The 12,220-nt window shown below is 36.6% G+C and overlaps 3 protein-coding genes across 5 annotated transcripts; 2 read left to right on the top strand and 1 right to left on the bottom strand.

Moving 5' to 3' along the window:
* Window positions 1–2,843: 2,843 nt before the first annotated feature.
* On the bottom strand, window positions 2,844–3,485 carry LOC112082002 (putative nuclease HARBI1). Its single transcript, XM_024149083.1, has one exon. It carries the CDS (start codon window positions 3,483–3,485, stop codon window positions 2,844–2,846), a length of 642 nt encoding a protein of 213 aa, XP_024004851.1.
* A 4,212-nt stretch (window positions 3,486–7,697) lies between these two features.
* Window positions 7,698–8,744, top strand: LOC18028741 (uncharacterized protein At2g37660, chloroplastic). Its single transcript, XM_006414586.2, has 3 exons — window positions 7,698–8,179; window positions 8,313–8,344; window positions 8,443–8,744. The coding sequence occupies exons 1-3, from the start codon at window positions 8,120–8,122 to the stop codon at window positions 8,738–8,740; spliced, it is 390 nt and encodes a 129-aa protein (XP_006414649.2). The 5' UTR covers window positions 7,698–8,119; the 3' UTR covers window positions 8,741–8,744.
* A 418-nt stretch (window positions 8,745–9,162) lies between these two features.
* Window positions 9,163–10,316, top strand: LOC112082266. Of its 3 annotated transcripts, none has more exons than XM_024149878.1 (3): window positions 9,163–9,718; window positions 9,811–9,873; window positions 9,980–10,316. In XM_024149878.1, the coding sequence occupies exons 1-3, from the start codon at window positions 9,683–9,685 to the stop codon at window positions 10,238–10,240; spliced, it is 360 nt and encodes a 119-aa protein (XP_024005646.1). In that variant the 5' UTR covers window positions 9,163–9,682; the 3' UTR covers window positions 10,241–10,316. The 3 variants fall into 3 exon arrangements, with proteins under 3 accessions (XP_024005646.1, XP_024005648.1, XP_024005647.1); XM_024149880.1 differs by having other exon boundaries at window positions 9,983–10,316; XM_024149879.1 differs by having other exon boundaries at window positions 9,163–9,715.
* The last annotated feature ends 1,904 nt before the right edge of the window (window positions 10,317–12,220 follow it).

Here is a 12,220-nt window from a genome sequence, read left to right on the forward strand (position 1 = left end):
GAATGGTTTAACTACATTAAAACAATATCATTTTGCAAATGTATCTAGATGAAATATCTGGATATACAAATGAACAGAACCATAAATTTTTCTGCCATGCACAAAATCATAGACCAAAAAGGGAACTTGTATTTCTAGGCAGCAACCCGCAACCGTTTGGATGGTTGATTTGCGAAAGGAGAACTAACTCAATAGTGAACTGTGATACTTGGTACAGTCCCTAATTCAAAACTTTTAATGGCAACTTCAATGATGTCTGATAGTATTCCTCTGTATAAGATTCTTTGGTCTCCTGCACTAAGAATTATGGTTTTGTAGTAAAATTTAGTCCTTGTCATTAATGTCTTGAATAAGCTAATAGTTCCCACTTTTGGAAAAAATTATAGTATAGGTTAAAGATTAATTTTTTGTAAGCGTGGAAATATCTATCATCTTCCATTTGAAATGATATCATACTTTAAACCAATCAAAAACACAATGAGTGAAATACTCACGATTACACAGAATTAGTCAATGGTAGAAATCTGGAACATTCCTTAGTTATTTAAAAAAAAAAAATTTGATAGAAGCATTCAATGCATATGCACCCGAGTCTAAGTCTTTGTACTAACAAGATTTCACCGTTTTCTTCAAACCACCTCTCTCTAATTTTGGCTCGTTTCCATAGTTTGAGTTTTAGCATTTGACCATGTCCATTGAAGGTTTATGGCCCAGTCTCCTATGCAAATTCAATTAAAAATAAATCAAAAAAAGAAAAAGATTTGTGAACCGCTCTTTAGCGAAGGGATTTAAGAGCATCTCCACTAGTGTTATTCACTTAGTGTCTCTTAGCAATTGTTTAGTATTATTTTTAGGGAGAGAGAAAAAAATAAGGGACTTATTGATGACACTGTATTTTGACAACTTTTATAGATCATAATTATGTCTTATACAGGTGTTTTAACTCTATTTTCAATGGTTTTTAAAATGTTTTCAATGTTTTAGAGTTTCAAAAGACATTACAGGAAACTTGGGCAAAAGATATGCAATTTGGAACAGATGAGCAATTTTGGATAAATGCAGACCGTCAGAAGTATGACAAGCGATGAAGATCTTCTCACCGTCCGATCACCCCTAAAATTTGAGACACCATAGAAGATCCAACCAGCTTTCTAATGCACTTGGTTTAGAGACAATCCAACGGTTAAATCTACAGATACTCCCGATGCAAGAATGACAGAAAATACAGTTCCGGAAGAGAGCCATGTGCCGGGACCGCGGCCAACACCTATTTTCCCGCGGATAGAGCCACCGCGACCGCGAAACTTGGTCGTTCACTTTCCAGACGACTTAATTAAAGCCCAGATCAATTCCTTTCGTTATTTTTGAAGCCCTAAGTGTCTAGGACAACTCCAAAAGCTATAAATACCCTCTTTAGGTCATTCTAAAGAGGAGGGACTGAAACTTAGACAACTTAGAGAGAGAGATTTTCGTGGGAGCAACCCTAGAGGCCGCGGCCGTCTCGGAAGAAGGAGCCACCGCTGGAGGAAGCCATCACGCCTCCGTCTACTTCTCCGCTCTTCGTTTTTCTTCCTTGTTCTCTTTAATTTCCTGCACTTTCAATTTCGTTTATGATGCTTTGTTACAATATGTTTGAGTAGTTACCCAGTTGGGTTTAAAGGGATTGTTCAAAAGGGAATTTCATGTGTATTTTCTTATGAATCGATATATTTAGGATTTATAATCTTCTAGATGTTCTTTGTTTGCCTTTAATCTTACTGCGTGATTCTCTGCTGGCCACTTAGAAGCCGATCTGATATGATATGTTGCGAAAGCTTTCATTGATTGTCTGAACAAGGGTGAAACGAGCAATAATTCAATAGGAGTTGAAACCTACCTGTAGTTGAGTTGTGAATGTTGATGAGTCTTGTTCTGCAATTGCATCTTCTCCCTTCCAGGATTAGAGTGGAAACCTACTGATCAGGGTTGCGAGAGATAATTGTTTAGTGCTGCGAAAGTAGGTTATTCATACTTCCGTGCCTCGAGTTCTAGAACATACGTAGTTGATTACCTTTATCACTTGTTTAAAATCGACTTAGCTTAGTACATGAATCCCTGCGAAAACCCCTTGAGCCCCAACGTTTGTCTTTCATTGCTTACAACCTTAGATTTCCATTCTGCTTTTATTCGCTTGTTACTTGCTTTCATTCATAACCGATTTTTACTTGCTTGCACTTGCTTTCGTTTTTATTTGCTTTTACTTGTTTAGCTTTCTAGTTTAGATTTAGTGACAACCAAAACCTAAATTGTTTAGTTCTAGTCCGATTTAAGCATTGCAGTGAATTCGTACTGAAACAACTAAGTCTCTGTGAATCGATACCTTAAGTACTACAGCGCACATCTGTGCACTTGCAGACATTTAGGGGTTATAAATTTAAAACCTGAAGCTTAGTAAAACTAAAACAACACAACCCCGTTTACAAATCGCATCACTTATGTTTTGTGGTTTCCACTAGTGTTCTCTTAGTTGTGTCTCTTAGCAATAAAATAATATTTTTTATCCTAAATTAAATTACATAATTATTCAATAATAAAATTTTAAACATACAACTTATTGAATAAGAAAACATTAAACCATACAAACTTAAACAAATAATTTATTGAACAAGAAAACATAGAACATACATTCAAGATGTGGTTTAGGCGGGAAATGTGTTCCAAATGTGCTCCACTAGATCATCTTTCAAACGTTTATGTATTTGCTGATCACGAACTTCATTACGAATGCCGATCATATTGTTGATGTTTGTAGGCATATCTCTTGAATACAAAATATCAACATGTGATGATCTGATTCCGTCTGGTTATTGGAATCCAGATATCGCGTACAAACTGCGGTAATTACCTCGTTTGTTTTCTACAATCATATTGTGTAATATGATTGATGCCCTCATAATCTTCCCAATCTTTTCCTTGTCCCAGATTAGTGCCGGATTTTTAATGATAGCAAACCGAGCTTGAAGAACCCCGAAAGCACGCTCGACATCTTTACGGACAGATTCTTGAATTTTGGCAAATCTTTGTTCTTTTTCACTTTGTGGAAGGTTAATAGATTGGATAAACGTTGTCCATTTCGGATAGATACCGTCAGTGAGATAGTAAGCCAAATTATAGTTGTGACCGTTCACAGAATACCTAACTTTCGGACCTCGACCTTGTAATATGTCGTCAAGAACGTTTATATCATTTAGAGTACCTGGAGGCCCAAAGAATGCATGCCATATCCAAAGATCGTATGATGTCACAGCTTCTAATACGATTGTCGGTTTTCCTGCACCCCGGGTGTATTGACTTTTCCAAGCGGTTGGACAATTATTCCATTCCCAATGCATACAGTCGATGCTTCCTATCATCCCGGGAAAGCCACTTGACTCTCCAACATCGAGCAGGTGTTGGAGATCTTCTGGTGTGGGCCGTCTAAGGTATTGATCTCCAGGTGGTCGCATCTCTACAGCAACATCTACATGGACTCCGGCCTCCACATTGTTAGATGACTAGCCGATCCGCCTTCATCCACCTTTTTTCTTTTCGAGCTTGCACTGTGTTTTAGAGCAGAGGTTCTGCACCATTTCTGGTCATGCCTTAACTCGCGCCATGCATGTTCTAAGACAAACTTGATGCCGTGATCATTGAAAAATATGTCATGGGCACCTTTCATGACATCATTTTCATTCTGGCCGCTGGTCTTCTCTTTCGTAGCTGCTTCATAGCATCCTACGAACTTGCAAACTTGATCGTTGATCCTACACCAACGTTGCTTGCACTGCTCGACTTCCCTTTTTGGCTGACCGGCGAGCTGCGGTGAGTTGTTGTAGTACAAGCATATGCGGCTCCAGAAGGCAGACGCTTTCTGGTCATTACCAACGACCGGATCTTTACTCGTATTCAGCCACGCGGAGATGAGGATGAAATCCTCCTTTGGTGACCACTTGATTCTTTGCGCCGGTGTCTTCCATCCTCTGCTTGGAGCCTCAGAAGTCTGTGTACTAAACACAGGGACCTCTGATGATCCAAGGTCAATGATGTGCGAGAAGCCGTCGTTAGGGAGCTGGCTTGTTAAAAGGTTTACAAAACCTTCGGCCTGACCGTAATGGTTGCCGGAATCCTTTAGGGATAGGTTTTTTAGGGTTTACAAAGGTTCGGTGGTGTTCAAGAAAGAGGAAGGGTTTAGAAGTAGGCAATGTTTTATGTTGAAGATGTTTTTAGAGGAGTTAAAGTTTATTTATGTTGTACAAGTTTTTTAATGAAGATTTACTGAAGCAGAGTGTCATTTACTAACCCTAACCTAACAAGCATTGACCACAATAGATCACAAAGCACACGCAAACTTTCTATTTTCATTCAAGGCATTAAAAAAACTAACTACTTTCAGTGAACTACCTCAACAAGCATTTATACCAACTCAATGCCTAACTAGTTCCGATAAGACAAAGGGGAAAAAGGAGACTAACCTCGATGAAAAGAATCGATGATAAAATGGCATCACTTGTTATCTCGATTATCCCACCATGGTAACCTCAAAAAAAAAAAAGTGTAATGGACATATAACATTCATTCTACTCCAACGACTAAGCCTTAACTCCTCTACCTAACCAAAAGCTAACTAGCATTAAACACAATATCGTACAAACAAAAACAAACTCAAACAAGCGAACATGATTTCATTCATAAACCTTAAGATTAAAAGTTATCCATAATTATTACAACAAGACGTGGTCTTACTTAGTGAAAAGAAGACAATTTAACTTGTTCCTCTTAAGTAGACAACATTCATTGAACAGTTGTTATTGTCATACTTAGATAAACCTACTTAAACATATAGCAAACGGCAGTGAATACAATAAAAATAACAAGCAACATGAATGCGTCACCTTGGTTAGAATTGTGGGCTTTCAGCATCGTGACATCTTCTTGAAGCATACCCACATGTACTTGAAGCATAGACACATCTTCTTGCAGCATTCGGACATCTTCCTTCAACTCTGCAATGGTCGGATTAGTAGCATGGCGCCTGTCGACGCTGAAGAGCATCTCCTTCTGCTCGTCAAGCCTGAGCTCAAGTATGGAGAACTGCTCCGTTACAGCATCATCCCACCATTGCCTCTTGTGCTCACCACGACCCTACATAAGAGTAAATATTAAAGTCTTCATCGATAAACATGTATGTATTTAAAAACTTTGTAACTACAACTTACCTCAGAGACCCAGTCAGGACAAGTGTAATACTTGCGGCATGCAATTCCCATAGCACCACCAGGACAAGTTTCAAGCTTCACACGTTTCCCATAGAAACATTTGTCCGGTATCCCGTAGGTAGCATCCGCGTAGGCCCAACCCAAATTCATTTCTGGACCTTCGGATGATGTTTCGCTGTAATGAGGCATTGTCTGCGATGATAGTCATTAAACAAGTCATTCTCTAAACAAAGTCACATAACTAATCACTTAACAAATAAGAACACATAACTAATCACTTAACTAATAAGAACAAATAAGTCACATAACTAATCACTTAACTAATCTCTAAAGAAAGTCACAAAACTAATAACTCACAAAGCAAAAGAACAGATCACATAAAAGATAACAATCAACACTACAAGAAAACAATCGTTTTCCAACGGTACATTACGACGGTTTAAAATCGTCGCAAACTTACAACGATTGTACGACGATTTTACGTCAAACCAAAAAAACGTCGTAAAACCGTCGTACAAAAAAATCGTCGTAACTGCGACGTACAATTTACGACGAATTACGATGATTATACATCGATAACGAGAGATTTGATATTAATTGCAAAATCGTCGTAAATTAGATGTAACATTATGACGAATATACGACGACCTGTATTCGATGTACACTTACGACAATTTTACGTTGATACAGAAGTTAGGTGAAGACCATTTAAAACATGTTTACCTAACTAATGTCGATGAAATATTTTATCACATAATCGACCTAAAATCGTCGTAATATTATTGTTGAATGTAAAAGCGATGTAAAAAATCATCGTAAAAGCGTCGTAAAGCCCGAAATTTTGTTATAAATAGATCTTCATTCCTTCTTTCATTCACAACACATCATCATTCAAACATAAGAGTATCATCATCCTGGAGACCCATTGTAGGTCTCTTAAACCTTAGTATAGTGTTGTAAATCCTGATATATTAGGTTGTCCATTGCTGGAAACCTGAATTAGTAGTTATTTCTTTGAAAAAAAGAAGTAATAATATTAAAAGGTTTGCTCTATTCAAGTGGCTAGACGTGACACAAGAGACTGGCTCTTTTATTGTCTAATCAATAAAAAGAGATAGTATTTTGAGTTTATTTCAAGATGTCTATATACGAGCTAAGAAGCTGGATGTATATACGTAAAGATTCAGATGGGGCGTTGACAGAAGAGTTCAAGAACGGGTTAGAAATATTTATGTATCAGGCTACAAATATGGAGAGAACGAAAGATAACGGGAAGATGTTTTGTCAAAGAGATAGTAACCGATGCTAATGTCAAAGAGATAGTGAAGAGATTCAAACAAAAAACATTGCCTACAATGAACTCCAACAAATCGAGTACAAACAAAATTCGAATATCATACATAGCAGACTCTTTTCCCTTTTATCCGCTTGCATCATCGTAACGACCATATATACATGGCAAACTCTTTTCCCTTTGTTTATGACTTTCAATCATGAGAAATTTTTCCCCCAAAATCGACAAACCCTAAATTTTAAAATTCAATTTCGTCAAACCCCACAATTCGAGTGTAACCGTTGTTAAAACATCATCTACATGCATACGCCGATACACAAAAACCCCTAATTTGAACTTTCAATCATATCAAAAAATTTCCCGAAATTCGAGAAACCTTAAATTCTTCAATTCAGTTTACCAAAACCAACAATTCGACTGTAATCGATGTTAAACAACATCTACATGCACACGCCGGTACATTAAAACCCCTAATTTGAACCGACGATTAATCCAAAAAAATTTCCCCAAATCGACAAACCCTAATTTCCCCAATAGTTCAGCAAATAAAAGAAATAAACGGTTAGAAAGATGATTACCTTACGCAGAGGACGGAAGAGATGGACCTGAGGCGCAGAAAACGACCGGAAAGAACGATCTCCGGGATTCGGCGATGTCACTCGATATCGCCTCCGCCGTCGCTTTCGAGAGAGAAGAAAAGAGACAAAGGGTTTTTTTGTTTTCCCCGACCCAAATTTTTTTATCCCAAAAAAAATTAATTCATTAAAATTGTAAATAACATTAAAATAGAACGTCAATTATATTGGGCCACGCGTCCGACGAGACGGTCTCGTCCACTCCTTATATAAGGAGCGCTCCGTTCAGATTTTGGCCCACAAATATTATTATATTCATCCTTACCTATGAAACTGGGCCGAAGATTGGGTTAAAATACCCTGTTGGAAATGGTCTAAGACCATCATTATCGGGGGTTTTTACCCGGATTTCTTGTATTTTTTTATCAATAAATGTATTGAAGATTGAGTTTTTTGGCTAGAAACGTTTCTTATTTGGGGTTAGAAGAAACGTTTTTTCTGGCTACGTGTCTATATGGGATTGGTTAAAAAAATTTGGGGACAAAATGATATTTTTGTTTTCTTCTTTCTTTTCCCCGATAATTTTTTTATTCGCAATTCCTCTTTGTTTTCTCGTCGAAGGCGACGACTGAAATGTTTTCTCCGACGGCTTTTCAGATTTCTCCGACGGCTTCTGTATTCTCGAAGCTTGGGATCGCTGTGACGGCGCCGCAGATAAGCGTTCGAAACCCTAAACCATGATTTTTTCTATCGGTTTTGATGATCAATTGACATGATTGGCATGATAATTGTTTACCTTAATGCTTTGATGATTGATGAATTGAATTAGCCGAAACCCACTTAGGGGGTTTTCATTTCTTTGCTCTCTATACTTCTTCAATGTTCTGCTTCAATGTCAAAACTTTGCAGAAAAGGTCGACAAATTGCAAATCTTTGGTATCTGTGTAGTGTTCGTCTTCAGATGAAATTGGTGTGCAGCAATTTGGCTCCATTCTTCATATTTTCTGCTACATTGGATGGACTTCTCATGTCTGCTTCCAGGATATTTTGATTTCTTCCACATACTCATATACAAGGTTCTTACAAAATATATATCTTTATTTACGCCTGCTTGCGTATGTGTGTGTTTGAATTGGTAGATTTCCTGATTGCTTCCTTGCTTTCCTCTTGGCTTGTTTGTTTTATAGGCGTCTTCTTTGTCTTGTACAGGTACGTGCTGATGGGAGGTGGAATCTATCCAGGTACGGAAGGAAAGCCACAATTAGGGAGTTTTACGGTAAGATGTGTGTTTTGGACTATTAGTTCAATCTTATAGAACATGGCGTTTGGCTAAGTGCAGGAAAATTGTGTACAAGAAACTGAAGGAGAGGTCGGATCAGTTTGTGGCAAAAGGTTTAGTGAGGACAAAGGAGAGCAAGGAGAAGATCGGTGGAGAGGATGAAGTGTTCATTGGAGATATCCGAGACCCTGCAGCCATTGCTTCTGCTGTTCAAGGAATTGATGCTGTGCAATCTTCTTCTTTCTTCTTCTTAGATCATTTGTTTATTCAATTTGAAAGTGAATTTTGTTTTATTGATACATTGTTCCAGATCACATTTGCAAAGAAGAAAAACTTTGAATTAGAAACAAAAATTTGAATTAGATTCAGAAACAAACAAAAAAAAAAGTCGATTTCAGATAGTTTAAAACAAAACAGAACAAATTTGAGGAAGTAAAGCACTAAAACATTACGAAGAAAGCACGTTGCGAGCTTTCTGCGTCTGATTCTGCACCCAATGCAGCAAGCATCTCTGCACCCAATTTTTTTTAAGAAAACCCCATTGAACCCTTTAAAACTATGTGTTTTTTAAATGGGTTTCTTAACCCACTTTAATAATTAGAAAATGCTTTAAGAAATCCAAATGGGGTTGTGCGATAATCATGCTCTAAGAGGCTGTCTTATAAGACGACGTGGCGGTTTGTGGTTGGGCAACAAATTTTAGCCGATTATTTTGAGACCCTCTGCTCCATTTAGTGTGTTTCTCACACTTGAAACATTTTGTCGTTTCGGCTCTCGACCAAATTGGGGAAAAGACGACGACTTAAACATCTAGGATCTCTTCGCCGAAGATTATCAATCGATCGTGTCTTGTCGTTTGTTTTCGTCTTCTCCAATCAAATTTTGATCGAATTCCCTTCGTCTTCTCCGCCACGCCAAATCGCTCCGAGTTCCGAACCAGTTTCTGTTTGGTTTCGCCGGAGAGAGTCAATCACAAAAGGATTGGTTAAGCTGAGAAGTCAAATCGTTTATAATGAATAATCTCTTCGTATAAGTGGAATCAATCACAAAAGGATTTGTTCCACCTGATTAGTCTATGTCCTGTGTCTGTGTTGATTGATAAATTGGCATATCCGACGTTTTCATTGACTGTGAGGTTTTATATCTGAAATGTTTTTGGAACACAAAATTGGCATATCCGGTGCAGTATGAAACTCATGAGCCTGCTCGAGGAAGTCAGCACAATTCTTCTTTACTTGCTGCAGATTTCACATTTCACGACAGTAAACGGTTGAATCCTGCACTAGAACAAAGTTTTCAGATGCAGAGTTCTAATACATTCTCCAACATTATGGTGGTAAACCAAAAAAAATTTACCTTGTTTCTTAGGCTCTTTCGCTGAATCAAGATCTTAGACTTAGCTTCATCTTCTTCCATATATTCTTACAGAATCCTCAGTCAATGCCTAGTCCATCTTCACAAGGTCGTTGGCCATCAACTTACATGACTGAGGTAAACTCTTTTTCTCTATAAAGCATCAATGTTCTTACATCTTTATAGCAACTTCTCGTAACTCTTGTGGTGCATGTTTTAGTTTCTTGATTTTCATATGTTGCAGCAGCCAGCAGGCACTAAGAACCGCTACTATGTTTGTACCACACTGGAACCAACAAGCCATGAACCACCATTACTTACTTGTTTCCATGGCAGAACAACAGCTCCTACATGCCACCACCATCACGATTTCAGCAACGTGGTGGTCATAACAACAACACTTACCACCATCAGCCTTTGGCTCCAATGCTTCGTCCTGAGTATAGAAACATTCATATGCCTCAATCACCTGCCGCTATTGCTCCTTATGGCCCAGAGTTTGTAATGCAAAACATTAGAGCATAGGATATAATATCTATCTATATCTTATATTCATTTTAAGTTGAGAAATGAAGAGTTTGTAATGCAAAATACACAAATGTGTACTAATGGAAAATAAAAATCAAATTTTATGCAAACATTTTTAAGAACTTCTAATGAGGTTCACCATTGGAGATGAAAAAACTTATGGGTTAAATAATCAATATTTACTATTAAATAAATGGTTAAGAACTTCTTAGTGAGGTTCACTAATGTACATGATCTTAGGCATCAGACTCCGGTCACAAAGAGCAAGAATCCAAAGACGCTTACTGGCTACACGATTAAATTATTGCATCTGGATTAATTAATATGAGAGTGTTGATCGTATGTGAGTAAAAACAGATCCATAGTGTGGACAATTTACCAAAGCATCTCTACAGATGGGTCAATTATGGGCCCAATATCTCAAAAATAGTTTTTGAGAGGAGATCTTAAAAAGGTTTTAAACAATAATAAGACTTTAAAGTTTGAATGGTGTACAAGTTAATGACTTTAGTGTCAAATTTTGCAGCATTCACAGGTGGGTTAAACTTGCACCTTTCATGTATAGACTAAGGCCTAAAACTTTAAAATCCAAATTGATGCTGGTGAACATTAGGTTTGTTGTTTTTGAACTTCAAAATCCGACGTCAATATAAATAAGACACGAATAAGCATAACAAAGATTAAAAACTCACGAGCAGAAACTTACATTGGAAACTGGAGTTTAAAAAGACAATGACGAGTAACAGTGACGTCCTGAGAATTGTTACACTAACTTTTACAGTGGATGGAAAGTTAAATTACCATATTATGTATAACCTTTCGAGTTTCAACAAATCACTACTTTAGTTCTTTTAGAAAAAAATTACAAATTCCGGAAAGCAAGTGTTCATATGCATTGGTAACATTATTACGTATCAAATAAGTTCAACATCATGTCCATTTCCCAAAGTAAAGCTCCACTCAATAAGATTTTATCCCTTTTCTTAAATATAGAGCTCGTAACCACAAAATGCATATTTATCACTTGTGGAATACAGTATATCACATCCTTTTTTTTTTCTTACCAGTGTCAATTCCTTTTAAGTTGAACATGTTTCTTATTTTTTATGCATAAATTGATTTGCATTGCAACCATTCAAAGCTATAATATAGAAATAAACTCCGGATATATAAATATATATATGTCACATCTATATAATTAAATCCCATACTTTATATATTACTCATATGGCTTTGCTATTATTTGATGACGCTAACTTCACAGTTCCGTTAAGGATCTACAAGAAAAATCAGCACTATCAACTGATTATCGGCATAAAATTCAGTAGCTACAGGCCGATATGAATTGAGACTATGTAGGAAATATCAAAATTATTTTCGAAGGAATTATTTATTTATTTAAGTACTCCCAGAGAATATAATATTGAAACAACAAGAATGGAGTAGTTGTAAAGTATCTTCTTGTTCTTTTTCTCTTTCTTAAATTTTATTTTTTCGAATCAATATCCCAATCATTTTTATCATTGAATTTCAATTCTCAGAAAATATACAAAGACCGTTATTGGAATCGTGGGACAAATATAATACTCCCTCTGTTCAGAATTATTTGATGTTTAAGGTTTTTGCACACAATTTAAGGATTTATTTAATTTTTATTTTTCTTATATTAAAAATATTATTTATAATTCATTTAAATATCATTCAGCCAATAAGAAAGACAATCTGTAGAATATAAAAAGTCAAAAACTATAAAAATTCATTAAATTTTGCATTGAAAACTGAGAACATCAAATAATTCTGAACAAAAAAAACTTTCTAGAACATCAAATAATTCTGAACAGAGGGAGTAATACATGTATCTTTAATATGATATTTGATATAAGTGTCCATCCACTATTATATACTCCCTCTGTTCAGAATTATTTGATCAAATCATAGTCCCAGGAAAAGCAGAGCG

This window comes from Eutrema salsugineum, unplaced genomic scaffold, assembly GCF_000478725.1.
Source record: "Eutrema salsugineum unplaced genomic scaffold, Eutsalg1_0 scaffold_1, whole genome shotgun sequence".
Taxonomy (NCBI): Eukaryota; Viridiplantae; Streptophyta; class Magnoliopsida; order Brassicales; family Brassicaceae; genus Eutrema; species Eutrema salsugineum.